Genomic DNA, 20,106 nt, shown 5'->3' with positions numbered 1-20,106 from the left:
GCCCAGACAGAATCCCACACCTCAACGCTTGAAGACTGGCCTACTTACTCCGTACCAAGACGACCATTTTCAGCAAGCCGTTAAGTGTAGCCATGTAATGACCACGCGCTTCGGGGACCAAGCTGAAAATTCTGTGGGATGATGTGGCGGGGTCATAGCTTGAGAATGTGACTGCATGAGTTCATGGCGTTGAATTCTATACGAATGGTGGCTTGACTTTTGCTGACGTTCACTAAGCCTCAGATTGACAACACCATTTTGGAAAAGTTTGGTCCAACAAATACGGTCTTTGAAATATCGAATTTAGAAAATATCTTTGGAGAGCGAGCAACTCTAACGCTCCACTGTTGCACAATCCGAAGATTACGCGCAAACCCGCCATGGATACTGAGCACCAAGAGATACCAGACGATTTCGACAAGCATGAATCTGATGGCGATACTGGTGATCAAATGAACCAATCTGCACTGTATCATGCGATTCGATCAGGACGGACTGAAGTCGTCGAAGAACTGTTACACCACCACCCTCAATTGAATCATGTTGACCAACAAGGGCCAGCGCTCATTGTCTACGCCTTCGATAACCCGGATATTTTGCGTTTGTTGCTCGATGCGGGCGCCGATCCTAATGCACCCGGTCAGGCTGGCTGGTCACCGATTTTTTATGCTGCAAAGTTCGGCAGCGCTCAAGTCATTCAAACCCTACTCGCTAGCGGTGCTGATTTGCATACTCGAGATAACCACGGATGGACTCCAATTTGCATTGCAGTCGACTATGAACGCGATGAAAACATAATACAAGTCCTGATAGAAGGTGGCGCTAATTTGATGGACACTACCACGGATACTGGAAAGGGACTTCTTCATCTGGCCGTTTGTCGTGCTCCCCATGTTATCAGACTCCTTTTGCAGTTCAAAGAACAGCTGGATCTAGACCAGAGAGACCTCGAAGGCTGTACGCCTCTTTTATCTACGAAAGGAGAGGGAGACATTGACGCTCTCACATCGTTGATTGAAGCTGGAGCGGATATAAACGTGGCAGACAGCTATACGGAAACGTCACTTCATTGTGCAATTGAGTTTGAGACAGCGCCTTTCCGCGATTTACTCTTATCACGGCCCGAAATTGAGGTGAATTGTGTCTCTGTCTATCTGGGGAGTCCGCTGCACTCTGCATGTCGTCGATCGCACCTGGATTGCGTGAAGGCTCTGTTAGCACACGGGGCTGACCCCAATTTGATATCGCCCAACACATGGGACCAAACGCCGTTAATTTCGGCATTATTACCAAGCGAATATGCGCGTGAAGATATCATTTTCTCTATGGAGAACGTTGTTCATTGTCTCGTCCGATCGGGAGCATCTGTCGGAATGGTAGTCTCGGCAACATTCTATTGTCCTCTGGCAACAGCGTGTTTCTCAGCTACCCCAAGCTTGATCGATTTTCTTCTCGATGCTGGCGCTTCACCAGTATGTGTCGATCCTGTCTCGGGAAGACTGCCAATTCACTTCGCCGCTGCTAATGGTATCGAAAACTTTGATACCGTCCTGCTTGCTTTCCAGGATAACATGATGGTGACCGACACCTACGGCAAAAATTGTTTACACTGGGCATCTCAGTATGGTAATAACTATACCGTGGAATATATTCTTTCTCAACTCGAGCCCTCTGAACGGAGCCAAGCGGTGGAGCAAGCAGATTGTGATGGGTGGACGCCGCTGTGTTGGGCTGTCTGCCCCCTCTTTAACCACTATCTTAATCAGATAGGCTCCGAAAGCAGAGACCACGTGAATACTGTTCGTATATTATTGAAAAATGGCGCAAATCCAGCGGTGCAATGCCGGCGAGGCACAGAGATCTTGACGCCGCTTGAACTAGCGCAACTGTGTAATGCTGGGCCCGAGATAATCTCCCTTCTTCGGGACATAGTCTCTCTGCAATCGGAGTTGGATGTAGCATCTACCCCCAAGCGTGTACAGAGGTACACATGCAGTAGCACGATATGCGATTTCTGTCTAGGCGTAAGTTACCTATTTTCTCATGTGAAGAACCGCTTTTCCAATTGCTGACCTGTTATTGCCCCCACAATCAGAATGTCTTCGGGAATATATACGACTGTAGCGCGTGCCCCGAGCATCATTTCTGTATCAAGTGCTATCCCATTGCTAGCCGTGTTCACAATTCGGAACTCCTAAACGATGGCCAGTCTCACGTCATTAACCTGAGACCCGGGGTGACTGAATACTACGAGTCGAAAAATGCAGTCTCCGATGAAAGATATAATGATACAGAAAGAGGCTCCAGCCAGATGTCCAACTCAGAAGCGACACTATGGGAGACATATGGCGACGAACTGGAGCAAATGGGGTGGAGCACATGGAATCCAGCAGGATTCTAGTCAACGCGATATTTCACAGACAAACTAGTACATTTACAGAATAGAGAGACTGGATAGGAAAAGATGGTATTCGTGAAATAAGATAACTGCCGAGCTACCTGCGAGCGCAGCCATTCTCTCTTCCACCAACTTCCACGTTGCTTAGACTCAATCATCGGAGGATTCTCCACCGCTTCCGTGTGATGTACTTGAACACTTGCCTCTGCAAAGCCAGCAATCAAGAAGGCCCCAGCATATGAATTGCAAAAAAAAAAAAAAAAGCATGAAAAGAGATAAAACAATGGCTGGACCCCCTGCACGAAAAACAGCCAGGTGCAGCGAAATGGTTTTCGGGACTACCATAAAAACTTGAACATCAACCGGAACCAAGCAGATGACGTCGATAAATAATCGCATTGCGAACCCAGCAGTTCTGGTTCTGAGGCACTGGTGCTCGATGATTTGTTCCATGATCCGAGCAGTTGAAGAGTTGAGAAGAGATTCAGAGAAGGCGTCGAGGTAAAGGTGGCTGATGATGGAAGAGGAGTGCATGGTTTCGGGAAACTTGTGTTTGTAGACTCAGAGGAAACTGAAGGTAAGAACGGAGGCAATTCCAGCACCTTCCCAGTATGTGCGTGCCTAAAGACGGGCAAGTACCACAACAATAAATTCTGGCTTATTACCAGCTCTTGATGTATCTCCAGCCTGTCTACCCTCTCACTAGAACCCCATCTTGTTCTCTTCTCATCAAATATATAAGAATAATATAGATGTAGATGTAGCTAGAAAGGAATATGTCACTAGATATATGATAGCTGATAGATAGAAATGGGGATTTGAAATATAGGTTAATCAAATCATCAAAAACTAAAGCAAGCATAGTACACAGAGGGAAAATAAGCAATCAACAAGCTGAACTGGAGTCAAAGAGTTTATAAAGTAACATATACCCAAGGCTTGACAAAGCTCCACGTATTATATGATGTGGATGCACTGGTTGTAACAGAAAAGCAAAGGAATAGACAAACAAAGAAGTCTCATAGAAGCGGAAAAAGACCGATGAGGAAAAAAAAGCACACACGGCCACATCCATTTTGAAATCTTTGGTTTATACAGTGCATCCATATGTATGTAAGTTCCTTGTCCGCAAAATTCCGTATTAATTGGGCAATAATAGATCACTCTCTACTTGATACAAACTGGCGTCTTCGAGAACGGAAAAGTTGAGACAGTAATTTGTTACTATTTTGCTTTTATATCCATTTTGATTGCCCTGCCTGCCTAACTTATTTTGCAATATAAAATGCCCATCGGTGCTGAAACTTTCCAATTTCCAATTACACTACCGGAAACACAGTAGTGGCAGAGGATTATCAAATGAGCCGTATTTAGATAGGTAGCTATGGAGAAATTCGATATTCGACAAGGCGTGGCCCACTATGGGATGCTCCACAACTGGGCAGCAGACGAGGACCCAGGGAGTAAATCGATGCCCTATTTAACCCCGCTGCAAACCATTTCTGACATTTACGCGAAAAACCTCATTGTGGAAGGGGCTAGCTGGTTTATTAGCCAACGACAAGATGCAAATTGCAAATTGGCGTTTTCTGAGTAGCTGTTGTTTGCTCAATATGCCCGCGGCCGTGATCTGCACAATTGAGAAAATAATTAGTTATGTGCAAGGTACGAGTAAGAATAATTTATTTCTCCTCAACTTGAGTCTTTCAATTTCCAAAGATTTTGTGTTACGCTACGGAGTTTTCAATGTCACCTTTGATGGCGAACCATATTTTGAAGGACGACAACGGCAGTCATGCCCCCATTGTGTCCAACCAGAAGGTGCCTAACTATAACGAGGGCAAAATGAGTGGAAATGGAGATATAGAGAATCCCGCCAGGCAACTCGAGGAAATTCACGAGTTCAGACAGGGTCTCCATCACCGACACATTCAAATGATTGCCCTCGCCGGCACTGTGGGGACGGGTATTTTTCTGAGTTCGGGCCGTGCCATTGTGGAAGCTGGACCATTGGGTGCATTCTTGGCATATACAATAATCGGCGCTACTGTTTCGAGTGTCGTCTTCGGAGTTGGTGAGATGGGAGCCCTGGTACCTCTCAATGGTGGTGTTATTCGATATGCAGAGATCTTCTGTGACCCCGCGCTAGCATTCGCCAACGGGTGGAACCAAGTATACTCCTACATTGTGTCGATTCCTTCGGAGATTGTCGCTGCCGCTGTTATCATTGAATTCTGGATCACAGTCAATAATGCGATATGGATCACTGTGCTTGGATTACTCATGCTTTCCACTGCGTTTGTTTTTGTTCGCGTGTATGGAGAACTCGAGTTCGGCTTTTCTATCCTCAAGATCATGCTCATTATAGGTATAAATATAATGGCTTTGGTGATTGCGCCCTTTTAATCCGGAGCATGTCTAGTTTTCGTGCTAATTTATTTTGATAGGTAATCACCTGCGGCGGAGCCCCGAACAACTCGCCCATTGGATTTGCCTACTGGAAAGCCCCATATGGACCCTTCGTCCAGTACTTGGGAATGAGAGGATCCCTTGGCGGGTTTTTAGGATTTTGGAAAACTTTTGACAACGCTCTCTTCGCTTACTCGGGTATCGAGAACTTCACTCTCGCTGCAGCCGAGACTCGAAACCCTCGTCATTCTATTCCCATGGCTGCCAGACGTATCTTTGTCCGCATATTGCTCTTCTACGTGATAACAATCTTCATGGTCGGTCTAATTGTTTCGTCTGCCGATCCAGATCTTCTGGGCTCGTCAGGGACAGCCTCGCAGTCCCCTTTCGTTATCGCAGCCCGCCATGCTGGCATTAAGGTGGTTCCCTCAATTATCAACGCAGTTGTTCTCACCTCAGCATGGTCCTCCGGGAACAGCAATATCCTAGGCGGTTCTAGAATCCTCTACGGCATGGCAACCCAGGGTCATGCTCCTGCTGTCTTCAAACGTATTAACCGCTTTGGTATTCCTTATGTTGCTGTTGCGCTCTACGGCACTTTTATGACACTTGGATACATGAGTCTTTCTAGCTCGGCTAGTACGGTATTCACATGGCTACAAAACCTTGTCTCTATCTCTACTTTAGTGAATTTGATGTGCATTTGCATCGTCTATCTCAGGTTTTACTATGGATGCAAGAGGCAGGGAATTGACCGCCACAAGGAGCTCCCATGGGCAGCACCATTTCAGCCATACATAACTTGGATCTCATTGATCGTTTACATTCTTCTTTTCTTTACCGGAGGATTTACGACGTTTATGCGCGGCCATTGGAATACTGGAAGCTTTATTTCGACATACTTCAACCTGCCATTCATCGTTGTTGTGTATTTCACCTACAAATTTTGGGCAAAAACGAAGATCATTCCACTGGCGGAAATCCCCGTTCGGTCTTTCATCGAAAGCTGGCACAATAATCCCGAGCCAGAACCTAGGCCGAAGCGTGGCCTCGAGAAAATCAATATTTTGTGGTCATAATTTGCACTATATCGGCAAATTAAATTCCGTGATGTGTTCTTATCCTGGATGAGGTCTAACAATTTACCATGAATATGATATCGAGTCAATGAGAGCGCCTCAGACCCGGACACCAGCCTGGCCGATTTTTAGGGCTAAGTGGTCGCCGGTGCGGGGCATCATTTCGCGCATCGAAAACAACAATTTCTCACCCTCATTGTTATTGTTTGGTTATTGTTTGGAATGGTATTGGGGAGTGGAAAAGGAACAAGAGTAGAATTGCATGTATAGAGCTATCGAGCGCAAAAAGGAATAGAAAGTGACTCAGTATTCGGCATACCGATATAAAAGTGCTTAATTGTGAGTCAATCGGGCTCCCGGACTGGTTTAGCGCTACCGTCCAATTTTCTTTATATTGTTTTCACAATCCTCTAAATACACATCGCGAAACAAATTACCCAAGACTTCAAGATGAGCCTACCTCAACAATCTGTCTACGTGATCGTTCCATACCCAGGGCCCTCGATTGAAAGTGATCGACTTCTTCTTCGGCCAGTTACCGACAGTGATGCCCCCGCACTTTTCGCCATTCGTTCCCGGCCCGAAGTGGCAGAAATGAAGTTAGTACAAAAAGCGACACCTGCAGGTGTTCGTGACGAATATTCACCGTGCTAACTGTATTAGCTCTCCCAATATACCATTCAAATCAATTGAAGAAACCCGTGAATGGATGGCAACCAAGGTGTTCAGGAATGGTCCACCTGATATTATCGGGCGTTCATTCAATTATGCCATTGTGGACAAGTCAATCCCAGAAACAGAGGAGCGAGTTGTTGGATCTCTCAGCATCAATCAGGTAGACCCCTTTCCTGAGATTGGATACGCAGTGCATCCAAACTCTTGGGGGAAAGGGTACGCGACAGAGGCTGTGCAGTTGATGTTGAAGATGTGGTGGAATCTGGCGCGTCGGGCAGTTGAGGGAGAAGATGCTTATCTACCACAGGCTGAAAAAGCCTTTGCTCTTTGCGAAAAGATGAATGCTGGCAGTCGCCGTGTCCTAGAAAAGTGCGGCTTCAAGGTCGTGGGTGATTTCCAAGAAGATGGAGATGACCTTTTTATTTTTGCGCTAGAGCGTCCATGAATTCAGGAGTATTAATTGCAAAATAGCAGGCATTTGTCAAATATGTACATAGTGTATCCAAGAATTGAATGCTGCTCTCATGATGATTATAATATACTGGTAGTAAATAGTCAAGCTCACTGGTTGGCTTTTGCCGCGTCCAGAATCACATCAGCCGCCTTCTCGCCCACCATGAAAGTGGAAACAGCAGTGAACGTTCCGGGAATGCGTGGATACACAGAGGCATCCACGACACGAAGGCCTGAAACGCCACGAACTTGGAAGTTGGAGTCCAAAACAGCCATGGGATCATCATCAGTTCCGATGGGACAGGTGCAGGAAGCATGGTGACCCCAAGCCGTATTCTTGATGTAATCATGGATCTGCTCATCTGTTTGGATATCATCACCGGGGAGGATTTCCGATACATCAACCAACTGACGGTCGAAGGCGCCACGCGCAACACGAATAGCCTCAGTGATAGCTTCCAAATCCTTTTCATAGTCACCAGAGCCAGTGTCAAAGTAGTTGAAAACGATATCGGGCATGTCGAGTGGATCGGCAGAGTGGAGCATCACAGATCCAGCGGTGTTACGAGGGTGAGCCTTGAGAACAGCCCACGAGAACCAATCATGATGTTCAGTTATATTGACACCGTATCCAGGGAAGTATCCACGGAAGTTGATAGGCCCGCCGAAGACAAACACATCAAAGCTATCATCCGCAGTGACGGAGCTCTTATAGAACATCGCAGCTCCGAATCCATTAGATGAGTAAATACCGTGGTTACCAAGGATAGGCTTATTCCAACGGTCAAGACAGGGATCACTATCGCCATTATTGAACGTGCATCCGTTAAGGGCGCTGAAATTCTTCGGGACTTGACCTTGCACCGCAGTCTCATAGTGGTCTTGTAGGTTTGTGCCGACACCGGGAAGGTTAGAGATAACCTTGATTCCGAATTTCTGGAGCTCCTCCCCGGGTCCAATACCACTGAGCTTAAGGATCTGGGGCGAGTTGTACACACCGCCAGAGACAATAACCTCGCGTGAAGCTGCTGCTGAGCCTGGTGTTCCTTTGCCGGCGGTCTTGGAACGAGGGCTGGCACTGTATAGATACTTGCCGTCTAGGAACTCAACGCCTGTAGCGCGAGGAGGGGTAACAGTCTCATCAAAGGTGACCTTGGTAACATGGCAGTTCATACGGATGTCAAGTGGGAACTTCTTGGACCCATTGGCGTTTTTTGCATCCCTGACAGCGGTCAAGAACTCGCGAGGACCATTACGGGAGCTTTCATCGGAAGCGATGGGGATTTGATAGTATCCTGGTTTGGTATCGCGGGTGCTTGCGGCCGAGTTTGCGTCCCCTGCGAGGAGAGTGCCAATGTTGAAAATTGACTTGGTCACATTTCCTAGGGAAAATGCTCCGCCAAGCAGGAGGCTTAGGAGTTGGGGGTCTTCCAAGACAATGCTTAGTGGCGCAGTCTCAGTGCTCAGCCAGCCATCATAGCCGTGGCCGCTGAGCAATGGGAGGAGGTAGCGGTTGTTCTCCATGCGCTTGAAGTACTTGCGCATGTTGTCGGGTGACCATGAGCCATCTCCAGTGAGTGTAGCAAGGTATTCGAAGTCAGACTCGTGTGGGTATACGGTAACGAGAGCGTTGTGCGCGGTACAACCACCAAGCGTTCCGGTACGGGGGTAAAGTGTGCCTTTCATGGTGGAACCCGCTGGTGGGTTTAAGCCCGTGTATTCTTTGCCGTCCGGAGTTTCGTATGTTGTCTTGTAGTCGAGCTTTTGCCGAGACTCATCAGCGTAGTGCTTGACGTAAAAGTTCCATGCCAAAGCTTCATCCTCGGAAGCCTTGGCGGAAAAAGCCGGGACAGTATAGTTCAGATTTGCTCCCTGGTCATCTCCAGCTTCGATAAGAAGCGTTCGATGGCCTGCTAAGGCAAGTCGCGCCGCTAAAGGACCACCTCCTGCCCCAGAGCCAACCACAATGTATTCATAGCCCGACAACTCAACAGCCCTGACGATGGCAGAGAACGCAGCCACGCCAAGAAGGCGACCAAAAAGCATGACGAATATATCACTTTAAAATGAGTCAAATGTGCGAAAAGAAGCCGACCAAGACGGTAGGTCTCATTGTCTTTATACCGCACCCCCTCTTGTTAGAGCCGGGGAAATTATTATTAGCTCAATGCCATGTTACTAAAACTGGATTCAATAGCCAAGCGAGATTGAGTTCCTGACGATCGGATCTCAAGCCTCGCATATCTTATTGGCAGTGGCTAGCTGATCCCTACCCCACTGGAAAAACCCCACGTAGAGGTCTGTGTTCACGCAGTGCCGAGTTCACATCTTCGCATGATCGCACTACATTCAGCAGTCTCAATGCAATAGTACATCCGAGTGGGGGTTATTAAGCAGCTATTGTGGTGCTCCGTATCGGGTCGAGATTAACATGATCACCAGTGTTGTAGCCCCCCTACAGCAACAAATCCGAAGTAAAGTGGAGTCATTCTTTCACACATTCTTTTATAGCAATACTTTGGACGACCAATCATCTTGAGAATATGCAATTAATCTATTCTGTACGATGCACATGGCTATTGTTGTAGGAGCGCTTTATAGAAAGCTGATAAAATGTAACCTTTTTCAAAACCAGATATATTTCCAAGAGGTCACTGTGGCGTTGGGTTCCACTATAGGGGCTTATATTCTATGGGGAAAAAAGGAGATCAAGGTCATGAAAGTATACAATGTACTCCATACCTCGGCTATGTTTCTCTTTACAACTTGTGTACCTAACTACTACAACTTAACTCAATAAATATAGAAGCCATTCCAATCCTGTTGGAAACCCTCTGTCATGCACTTGCATATTTCCGGCCCAATTCAAAATCTAACGAGGTCGCGTGGTATTGCCTCGTGGGTGCGTATTTATATTAGCTATTTACTGTAACGAGTACATGTGCACTGCACTAAATAGCACTACTGCATGTAGGTGTCCAATGCCGGAAATTAGGATCGACATGTCATGAACCCTCTTGCCCGAGGTCCCGTCACGTCACGAAATAAGCAATCATCTATCCATACTGAGGTAGGACAAGCAAATACATACCGATGCAATGTTAGTGTTAAAACTTCCAGCATTCCATGATTATCCTTGTGGCAGCGCTTTATTCTTTTAGACATGACCCACTTCCCCTTGAAATTGACTTAGCGCCCCTGCAGAACAAGGTTTTGTTGAGAATTAGAATCCTCTATCTCCGAAGCAATATTATTGGACAAATAAAACAATGTTCATGGAGAGCATCAGCTGAAGCGGGGCGGCCACAGTTGACACAGCCAGTACTAGCCAGAACAAGTCGCAAGCAGCCCGCTTTATTGAATTAATCAGAAGGTTCATCTGTCAACGGATAGGTACATCAAATGTGACTTGCTTAATGTTCACTCTAGCCGAAAGTGGTTGCATGCACCGAGCATTTTTATTCCGTCATTGTCCACGTACGGATGCACATAATATTGCATGGCTGAATATTTAGGGTACATCATATTGAACAAGACCCATCCTGCAGTACGGAGCAGTATAACCCGAACGTGATTGAGTTGTGAATTCATACACTTAGCGCCCTGATGAAAGGATCAGTATATCTCCACGTGAGATGATTCAATCCACCATTATTGTTGAATTGCATGAAGATAAGCGACAACCTCATTGCTCAAAATGTTGTCACGGCGAAGTTGATCGGCAGATTCGACAATCCATGTTTGACAATCCCTCTGAATAACTTTCCTACCTGGTTTGGCCTAGGACATCCGAATTAGCCTACATATCCCAGTGAGGTAATAGAGAGCCATGTATAAATTCTCAAAGATGTGGCCCCAAGAGAAGACAGAAGACACACTCATAGCATTCGTTCTAGGGGACATGTAATGAATGCATCTGAATTAGAGACTTACCCCGTCACTGACTGTGTTCAGACTTTTTCCTGGAGCTTTGATCGCGTAAACGCTCCTCTCGAAACGACAAACAGGCATATTGTCAATTTTGTATTTTCCGTCGTTAAGCATAGTCGTCTCGTCAAAGTACCCTGCGTCTAACCATTGCAGTGGGACCCTTGTCGACGGGATGTCATCAGTTGTTTGCAAGTTTTCACTGCGCTTAATTTTGAACTCGAAGCCATTTCTCACATTACCGGTCGCATGTATCTTTACGCCGATATTAGGGTCCGCACGAGACCTAACAAAATAAGCCCAGTGATCATTGAAGGGCGACCCGTTCCAGATCAGCAACTCGACCATGAAAGCGCCAGTGGGACCTGTCGGTGAGACCGTCGGCTTGGAATCTAGAGATGTGGAAACAGGCATAGTGGAGAAGCGGAGTAGCAACAGCAGTCTCAAAGAAAGAAAGCAAATATGGGAGTATTTGATTTTTGTTCGATGTTCTTCGATGAAAGTTGATATACCAAAGTGATTAGATATTGGATGTTATTTTGTGGCTGTGGTTGCCTGGAGGTTGCCTTGGATATCAGGCCTTCACTTAGTGTCGGTGCATGAAGTCCGGCATACCGGAGGATTTATTAATCCTTCATGTTTTGTAATTAATATTATGTAATCGAGGCTTCATATAAATTGTACCCAGAAGCCGATACAGAAATACAGAGAGTTGAAACCCATTCATTGGACCCCCCTATTTTACAATACCACTTGCTCCAACACTTAGTGCTCTTTTTTTTTTTGTTCGCCATTCCATTTCGTTTACCAAAAGGTCTCAGCACCAAGGACATTCAAACACTTCAGTTTCTTCAAGGAAGTGTATCCAATGTATTATCCAAAATTGACCTTCGATCAACTAGACCTCGGGCTATATTCATACCCCGACTCAAACCCGTTATGAGGCTGTTGTCCAATTGTTGTGAACAAAACACGAAGCAAATGTTGAATCAACGGAGAGTGCAAAAATAAAATAAAATAAAGAAAGAGATGGTAAACTTTTCTTTTTCGCCTGAGAATGCGAACGTCTAAGATTTGGCTAGTTCATCTACAGGTGTCGGTATGAGGACATGATTCTATTATTGACCGCGAAAACAAATAAATGACAACAGAGAAAAGGCTACATGGATACTCTCGTCTGCGAAGGGGCACAACGGCCAATGTCCCAATGGACTTTTTGGCCTAGTTTATGCCTGAATGATGCCTGATTCTAGACCGCTTTTTTGACCGCTCTATACAGTGTATTGTAAATGAAGCTATTCCCATCATCATTTCCATCATCGTCATCGCCCTGGAGCTATTCCTATCCCCACCCATCGTCTATCGATATTGAGCCTCATAAAGCCGAGATACTCGATCTTCTCTAACAAAAAACCACCCATGAAGCTATTCGCACCATTCTCAAGGACAAATACCAGATCAAAATCAGCCGGACGGGCTTAACTAGGCGCCTTTAACGATAGTGAGCTATTTGGATTGGGATCTACGCTTAGCGTCTCGCACCAACAAATGCGGATGAAAACAGTTGCGACTTCAACTTCGTAGAATAAGCGGTAAGCGGTCGGGGGGCGGGTGCACAATATTTTGTATGGTGGGAATAGCTTCATTTTATTGGACTCGAGCACTTTGGGTACTTTGCTTAATAAGACATCTGTCATTGTAATTCAGGTATTTTAATTTCTGCCTGTTTGAAATAAGGCACCAATAAGGCATTTTAGGGCATAAACTAGGCCAAAAAGTCCATTGGGACATTGGCCGTTATGCCCCTTCGCACTCGTCTGTATAAAACTAGCATACAATGGCAGCAAATACAAAGATCGGTCAGAAAATTTTGGGTGAATGACTCGTTGGATACGGTAATATCAACAGGAAAGGCAAGGGATCACCTACTATGCAAGGGTAAGCCACGTACACAGTGATTGGGACCAATGAAATATCAAGCTTAGGCATGGTACATATGTTGTAGCCTACATCGCCACGACAAGTTTATGCCGTCACATTTAAATCTTTGATCTCAATCCTGGTTAATCCATAGGGATATACATTTACAATCTAGAGATCCAGGAATTGGACACATTAATTTCATGAAAAGGCTCACGTTCATTAGAATATGGGTCGGCATAGTCTGCCCTTTCCAAGCACGAAAAGTAGGTAGATATTTTGAGTAGCTGTGTATGGTCTGTGATAGATATAAAAAATGAGAGTATAATTTTTCTATTCCGAGGATTTTCATCGCCTTAGAAAGAGAACAAATTGAGGCGATGGTACTTTGTACTATGGGACTAAGGCCTTGAGCCTCTTTCATGGCTTGGCCAAAATCCCCACAGCCAGTTAAGTTAAACCTTGTGTGGAGCCTCAATTGAATGCCCAGCTTCCAAGAGGGCATAGCCTCACAGGTCGTAAGCGCGTATCGCAGATACGGCCCCCAAACGTACGGTCTGCGAGCCAAGTCGCAAATCCAGGAAACCGAGATAGTTTCTGTTTCCCCATTCTACTTTTTCACAGTAGATAAAATTCAGAATGAACAGCGACAATTTTAGCCACAGGAGATCCAACAGTCGTGTATATCCAGCGCGGCTCAAGAGATCGATAGCCTCGTGTATCAGGTATAAACTCATATTATCAGGATTGATGATCTTTGCCTGCGCGGTTCTCATGATTATCAAGTTCGGTCACTTGAATGCTTACCATTCGGTCCAAATTCTGAGTAAATATCGCAACACAAGTACGAAATTGCATTATTAAATTCGGTGTGGCTTAATGCTGATATTAGGACAATGATCAGAAGAAGAGTTAGAAAAGATCGCGGCGCTATCTGAACTTGTTAACAAAACTCAAAGCTACAATGCAAACTTCACCAAGGTGGCTTTGGTAATGTCCAAGACACGTTCAGATGACTTGAGATGGCTTCGTGATTATCTTCAAACACAGTAAGTCAACACCCCCGTCCAATTGCAGGCGACCATCAGCCGACCATACTAACATGGATGCCCGTGGTCAGAACCGACAACACTCCGTTTATTTACACTATGGACCGAAAACCTGAGACAGAACTACTTTCTGCACACTCCTCTCGCGGCCGCGAAGCCTCCGCTTATCTTTCGTTCATTGTCGACCTATACGACGAACTCCCCCCATACTCGATTTTTCTCCATGCAAATCCCGATCAATGGCATAATGATCTATTTGGCCCCAAAACAAGCAATGTTCTGCACAGCCTACGCCGCGAAGCTGTGGATGCGAGAGGTTATTTGAACCTGCGTTGTGCGAATAACCCAGGCTGTCCGATCCACATCAATCCAAATAGCCCCACGCAAGCAGACATCGACAATAATGATGTGCGGGCACACTTTCCCAGTATATACAAAGAGATATTTGGAGAAGACGCACATGTTCCGGAACATATTGGGGGGATTTGTTGCGCCCAGTTTGCGGTCAGCCGAGCTCGCATCTGGCAGCGACCCAAAAGTGATTATATCCGTATGCTAAACTGGATGGACAAGAAGAGTATACCCCTTGTTGACGATTACGGTGTTGGCTGGGTGTTTGAAACTTTGTGGCATGTGGTGTTCGGTATGGAAGCGATCGAGTAAGTACCTTCTAGGAGACATAGTCTGTTGGTTACTGGGAGACATTAACAACTATGTTTTCGTCTTCAGTTGCCCTATTTACGAGCAATGCCGATGTGATAACTACGGATGGGTAAGTGGGAATTAATGCGACTCAACTATGGATTCAGACTGATCTCACTCAATAGTGTGGCCCATTGCCATCTGGCAAAACTCTTACAGCCATTGCGGCACCACAAAAGAAGCAGCTGAAATATAGACGGGGTTAAATGCCCCAATTGCCCAGGAAGAGGCACATGACCCTCTCCATATGCATATGCCCAAGCTCGTCGGTTTTTCTTTGATCTAGGTCATCATTTTATTGAGGGGTTTAACAACTAGGTTATGGGCTGCTGAAGCAACTGTAGTTTGGTTTTCCCATGATTTCCACCGTGCGCACACTCATAACGCCAAACTCCAGCGAGTTCCACATTCATCTAGATGGACTCGTGTGTCTTTGATTGGCCGAGACGTTAAATTGCGTCGGGGACAAGCAAAATACAAGCGGTGGTTAGGGCGTAAGCTCGGCTTTACCTGCTATAACTCTGATTCTTAGATCCATCCCCATCTATGCCCCAGATGGGACCAATGTGTTCGTGCGCTGGCCGCTCCTCCTCAGCCTGCCGCAGTCAGGAGCAACATCTGCGCTTTCCGACTTCCAGAGGAAGAAAGTCCGGATCAATAGCTGTAATTCTAATCAAGTCACAGCCATAGTGTTTCTTCTTGCATTTGTTGATCTAAGTAGTATATATTCTAGATATAAACTTGCCCCACTGAGGGAATGTGGTCCACGCTAGAAATCGCCCAGGTCAAGCACCCTGATACTTATCTAATTTATTATATATCATTGTCAGACACTTGCTACCTACCAACTAGAGTGCAAGAATGACTTTTTTTGAAGCATGTGCCTTTTAATTTAGTACAGTTTCGAAATGTATCATTTCGATATCGCCATATGCGAGACCACTTCCGCATCCCCCGAAGGCATGAGACACAAAATTAACCCACTATAGAGGCCAGATTGACCGGTTAGATAATTCTTTTCTTAGGCAGTTATTATGTCTGATCTCTTCTGCAGTCGCCCTGTATTGGAAAAACTTGTAAATCGTAGTGTTTGTCAGTGCGGATGAATAGGATACTCGGCACAAGAAAAAAGGAAAAAGGAAAAAGATGTTCGTAATAGTTGAGGAATCCCCGTTCATCGATCTGCTATTTTGGTCTTCAGCCTTTTGAAGACACATGTATAAATCGACATTTATTCCTGCTTGACAGCTCCTTTCAATGACGTCACCACAAGGCTTGTTATCTTATCGATATCCCAATCTTCACCTCCCACGATTTCCAAACTCATTCTTTTCCACCCAATGCTGCTAAACTTGTAGGCTACAACATGTCCGAGAAGATCAAAGAAGCAGTGCTTGCTGAGGCCAAAAGCACTCAGGCAATTGCTCAAGATGTGATCACGTCAGGCGCATACTTGTATCCATTTAAGGTGAGTAGCTATGCCTTTCAAGGAGAGTGCTTTCGGACCGTCTCTAACCGCGAATTATTGGAATTTCCTAGGGCATTGTTTACTTTGCAACCCATAAAGACCTCTGGCGCCCTTTTATCTCTCGCGCCGGCCGAACTATCTCGCTGGGACTAGGTGTCACGAGTATCATGTTCTTCTTCACGTACGTGCCGCAGATGGCCATAATGGCCTTCACCAGTGGCCCATTGGCTGCTATTTCAGCGGCGATCCTCGTTCTTAGCGAAAGTTCCACCATAACAAACGTCCTCTCGCGCTCATTTCTCGTCGAAGAAGCCCTGATCGACACCTTCGATGGCACCCTGGTCGCGCGTGACCAGGAGCCACTCGTAACACAAGGACGCCAGATGAAGCCCCGATCGGGAGGAAAAGATGCGATGGCCAGACTAGGTAAGGTTATCACTCGACCTCTTGCACAGTTGAACCCACGGGCGCTGTTGCGATCGTTGCTCTACCTGCCCCTGAACCTCATTCCTGTGGTCGGGACGGTGTTGTATATCTTCATGCAGGGGAAAAGAGCAGGACCGGTGCTTCATGCCAGATATTTCCAGCTCAAGGGCTGGGATTATACAATGCGAGAGGAGTGGGTGAAGAACAACCAGGCTGCGTACACTGGGTGCGTAAACTCCATCTCGTTCCCCTTTCTTCCTAGTGCCGTCCAGTCATATACTGACTCACCCCTCAGATTCGGAATTGCGGCTTTTGTTTTAGAAATGGTACCATTCGCCTCGATTCCATTTTCGTTCACGAACACTGTTGGCGCAGCTCTCTGGGCTGCAGATTTGGAGAAGGCAAACAAGTAGCCCAAGATCAACTAACCCTGAAACATATCAAGCCCAGACGTTGAATTCAGCAATGGCGCATTTGGCCTTGGCTATGCTTTTTTCTACTGTCATTGCTGCCAAACTTATCTTTTGACGGGCGGGAACAGCATGGAGCGTCGGCTCTTTCTTTCTGCACTGGCGTCTCTCTCGTTTGGGTTTGCTAAGTACTCACCTGGTTAGATAGTCTATTGAGTCACATAATGGCGAGCTGGCCTCTGAGTGAGGGCTCATAAGCATTTTTTATTGTGGATCTTGGGGCCTCCAGACCTTGGAAGTCTAGCATGCTGATAGATCTAAATTGGCAGTCGACCCGCACTATCACATGCATTCCTAGATTTTCTGGCTCTTTTAAGCTTAGGCACCGGCGAAGCCGCAACGTCTCAATATATTGTATATCCTAAACTTTCCGGCCAAAGCGACTCTCATCGCCACGATTTCCCTTCCATTTAAGTAACTGATCCCAAATCCTGACTTCCAGTCAGGTCAATTTGACTCTACCAAGTCAGGCTGTTGTGCTTTTCTATATATTCTAGAGCAGAATTTTGCTTGATGTGTCTGTCCTCTTTGATATACTTGTTGGCCTCATAACTACGATATTAGAAATTTCAGGATCCTACAGCATTCTAAAAATGGGGGGTTGCAAAGATAGGACATGGTACGGAGTAGTCCGTAGGACACTGGTACTAACCACCGCACCTAGCAGCGTAGGTCCGTGCATTTGATAGGGACCCCAGGGTAGCAATGCGGTGGCCAATAGTTACTCATGTTTTCGAATGTCGAATTGATGTCAGCTTTTAGCGTGTGGTAAGCCACCAATAATCATCTGTCACATGCCTCTGACCGCTAGTCCTGGACAGGTTATTTCAGAGAAACAATATATGTATGAATCACACGCAGACATATGACGCAGCCCATAGGCAACTTGTTCCTATACCACGATGCTATTTTGACTATTAATCATCATGACTTTGAACCCGTTCCGACCATGCGAAGGCTCGCCAACATTCCAACAGGAATATCGAGGCAGCTATGTACCAAACGTTACCAACACAGAATATGGCCTCCAGGTTGTGGCACCGGATACTCCATACGTGGCAGTAGCCGGCCCAAACAGTTTATACTTCATTGACACCCGGCTCGATATCGAGACTGCAAATCACATCAAGGAAAACATCGAGAAGGCATCTGTGCCGAAGCTGGAGGAGTACATCGCCATAGACGAGATTTTGGCTACGGCGGAAGTGAAAAACTCTGTGACCGGCGAAACAACATTCGTGTTTGACCCTTGCTATGCCAAGGTGCTGTTTGCAAGGGGAATGAACAGACACAACCCGGAGCTCAAACTACCTGAGTATGAGACCACCGGCGATTGGTTGGTGACCTACGACCTTGACAGTATATCACTTCATCAATTTTGATCAAACTGTGCTGAGGCCTTAGCAGTCAGGCCAGAAAAGAGTAACTGTGTGTGTATGTGTCAAGCAGATTATGAGAACGAATGCAGGCCTCATAGAATGTACGAAAGGCAGCCGTTTCTGGCGCCAGAGACTGTCATTTGCGGCGTTGATTTTACAGGCCCCTATACCCTAGTCATAAAATATAAGAATGAGTTGTTATTTCATTTCTATATTTCTCAAGTTGTGAAGCGCAAGGTGATAACCCAGGCATGTGCACACTATGGAGTAGTCTTTTGTTCTTTGTGACTAGTTCTCAGGCTGGTTCCAAGACCGCGCATCCATGGTTGTCCTAAAGCTGGCAAATCTTTGCAATCAAATTTCCAGCTTCAATTCAGAACATTCCTTTAATTCTAAAGCCTCAAAGTAATCTTTTCAGTTAAGCCAAATAACCTAATTTTAGCTAGCCTTGCTAGCCTCGATGACATGATTGATGACTGCCTCGCACCAAAAAACGCTAATTGACAGTAAATCGACTACCAAAAATGGCTACATTGAATGTTGGTTTAAGCCTCTTCTTATCAAAATCCTAGTCATCTTAAAGTCACGTAAGTAACATATACCTTGGACTACCGAATAGGGCTAGGAGCTCAGTCACCACTTAGGTCTGCTTAGATATCAGCTCATCCATATTCGATCAATTCACCAATGGACCCTACAAAACGTATTCAGGACATACTTCAGAGGCAAGAAAGTGTTGATGGGAAGTTTTACGCCCTCTGCCAACCAACGCAATTTGAATCATGCAGCCGTACCGTGTTCAAAGGTCAATGCAACACATGCACACAATTTGGACATAAGGCAAGAGATTGGAGAAACACAAAACGCGAACATAATTGGTAAGTGTCGACTAAATGCCATTGACGTATACCCCTGCGCTCGATGACACGATGAATTGAGCCTCTCTAGTCAGCAACGTTTTGATCAACATATGGCATTTATGACTCACGCAGAAGTGGGGAACCTTATTGAAGTACCTCAGAGATATTGTTGTCCATGTTGTGAAAATTTCGTGTGAGTATATGGATACAATAGAAGAGGGCATGGGCCTTTTATAATGGACCCAAACGCTAATTTAGCTTATAGTTGATCTGCACCCATTCATAGCCCCAGTGCATATGTAGATTGACAAATTCTCTAGTGTCAAATCACATCTGTCGCGATAATCCTCCACCTCATAGCTACATAAGACTAGAAATCTAAATTTAGGCCATCCTGCACTTTCTTATTATGATTTGGCTCAGGAGTAACAGGATACAGAAAAGAGATGTAGGTTCTCGATTACATCAATATATTGCTATACCAACCGTGGCATAGTTCCTTCTAAATTATTGTATGAATCTGTAGCTTCAACTTTCATTACATCCGGGTACGAAATCGTCTACAAATTCATATCACGACTTAGAACTAAATATTCATCTCTTTCAATGCTGTATTTCCGCTTTATATAGCACCACTCCTCCTTTCCTAGCAGACGCTTTGCAACCCGGATCTTGTAGTGAAGTTTCAGCAGGTGGAACTCTGACGACGCTATTCTACAAATAGAGGGACAGCCATAAACATAACCTTTCGAGTTGTCGTTGTACCTGACATAGAACTTCATAGAAACGCAGTCTGACGTCAAGACTGTACAGTCGTATCTCTCGAATTCAGCGATTTTGCTGAGGATTCGAACATTCAAGACTGGTTCTTGTAGCTGGGGCATCGCTTAG

At 45.7% G+C, this 20,106-nt stretch overlaps 8 protein-coding genes across 8 annotated transcripts; 6 read left to right on the top strand and 2 right to left on the bottom strand.

The window, feature by feature from the left end:
- Nucleotides 1–380: 380 nt before the first annotated feature.
- On the top strand, nt 381–2,401 carry N7479_008750 (ankyrin repeat domain-containing protein; the record flags this gene model as incomplete). The annotated part of the gene is made up of 2 exons (XM_057256443.1): nt 381–1,984; nt 2,173–2,401. 2 exons carry the CDS (start codon nt 381–383, stop codon nt 2,399–2,401), a joined length of 1,833 nt encoding a protein of 610 aa, XP_057103901.1.
- Nucleotides 2,402–4,144: 1,743 nt separating this feature from the next.
- On the top strand, nt 4,145–5,886 carry N7479_008749 (aromatic amino acid and leucine permease arlP-Penicillium chrysogenum; the record flags this gene model as incomplete). The annotated part of the gene is made up of 2 exons (XM_057256442.1): nt 4,145–4,786; nt 4,846–5,886. 2 exons carry the CDS (start codon nt 4,145–4,147, stop codon nt 5,884–5,886), a joined length of 1,683 nt encoding a protein of 560 aa, XP_057103900.1.
- A 450-nt stretch (nt 5,887–6,336) lies between these two features.
- N7479_008748 (GNAT family N-acetyltransferase) lies at nt 6,337–7,006 on the top strand (the record flags this gene model as incomplete). The annotated part of the gene is made up of 2 exons (XM_057256441.1): nt 6,337–6,485; nt 6,550–7,006. The coding sequence occupies 2 exons, from the start codon at nt 6,337–6,339 to the stop codon at nt 7,004–7,006; spliced, it is 606 nt and encodes a 201-aa protein (XP_057103899.1).
- Nucleotides 7,007–7,122: 116 nt separating this feature from the next.
- N7479_008747 (GMC family oxidoreductase) lies at nt 7,123–9,060 on the bottom strand (the record flags this gene model as incomplete). The annotated part of the gene is made up of 1 exon (XM_057256440.1): nt 7,123–9,060. One exon carries the CDS (start codon nt 9,058–9,060, stop codon nt 7,123–7,125), a length of 1,938 nt encoding a protein of 645 aa, XP_057103898.1.
- A 1,605-nt stretch (nt 9,061–10,665) lies between these two features.
- N7479_008746 (uncharacterized protein) lies at nt 10,666–11,355 on the bottom strand (the record flags this gene model as incomplete). Its single annotated transcript, XM_057256439.1, has 2 exons — nt 10,666–10,794; nt 10,948–11,355. 2 exons carry the CDS (start codon nt 11,353–11,355, stop codon nt 10,666–10,668), a joined length of 537 nt encoding a protein of 178 aa, XP_057103897.1.
- A 2,654-nt stretch (nt 11,356–14,009) lies between these two features.
- On the top strand, nt 14,010–14,818 carry N7479_008745 (DUF3431 domain-containing protein; the record flags this gene model as incomplete). The annotated part of the gene is made up of 3 exons (XM_057256438.1): nt 14,010–14,569; nt 14,640–14,682; nt 14,738–14,818. 3 exons carry the CDS (start codon nt 14,010–14,012, stop codon nt 14,816–14,818), a joined length of 684 nt encoding a protein of 227 aa, XP_057103896.1.
- Nucleotides 14,819–15,978: 1,160 nt separating this feature from the next.
- On the top strand, nt 15,979–16,919 carry N7479_008744 (uncharacterized protein; the record flags this gene model as incomplete). Its single annotated transcript, XM_057256437.1, has 3 exons — nt 15,979–16,080; nt 16,152–16,732; nt 16,802–16,919. 3 exons carry the CDS (start codon nt 15,979–15,981, stop codon nt 16,917–16,919), a joined length of 801 nt encoding a protein of 266 aa, XP_057103895.1.
- A 983-nt stretch (nt 16,920–17,902) lies between these two features.
- Nucleotides 17,903–18,358, top strand: N7479_008743 (uncharacterized protein; the record flags this gene model as incomplete). The annotated part of the gene is made up of 1 exon (XM_057256436.1): nt 17,903–18,358. One exon carries the CDS (start codon nt 17,903–17,905, stop codon nt 18,356–18,358), a length of 456 nt encoding a protein of 151 aa, XP_057103894.1.
- Nucleotides 18,359–20,106: the final 1,748 nt, after the last annotated feature.

This window comes from Penicillium vulpinum, assembly GCF_028829585.1.
Source record: "Penicillium vulpinum strain IBT 29486 chromosome Unknown utg000004l_segment0_segment0, whole genome shotgun sequence".
In the NCBI taxonomy this organism is placed as follows: Eukaryota; Fungi; Ascomycota; class Eurotiomycetes; order Eurotiales; family Aspergillaceae; genus Penicillium; species Penicillium vulpinum.
This window is presented reverse-complemented; position numbering and strand designations above follow the sequence as displayed.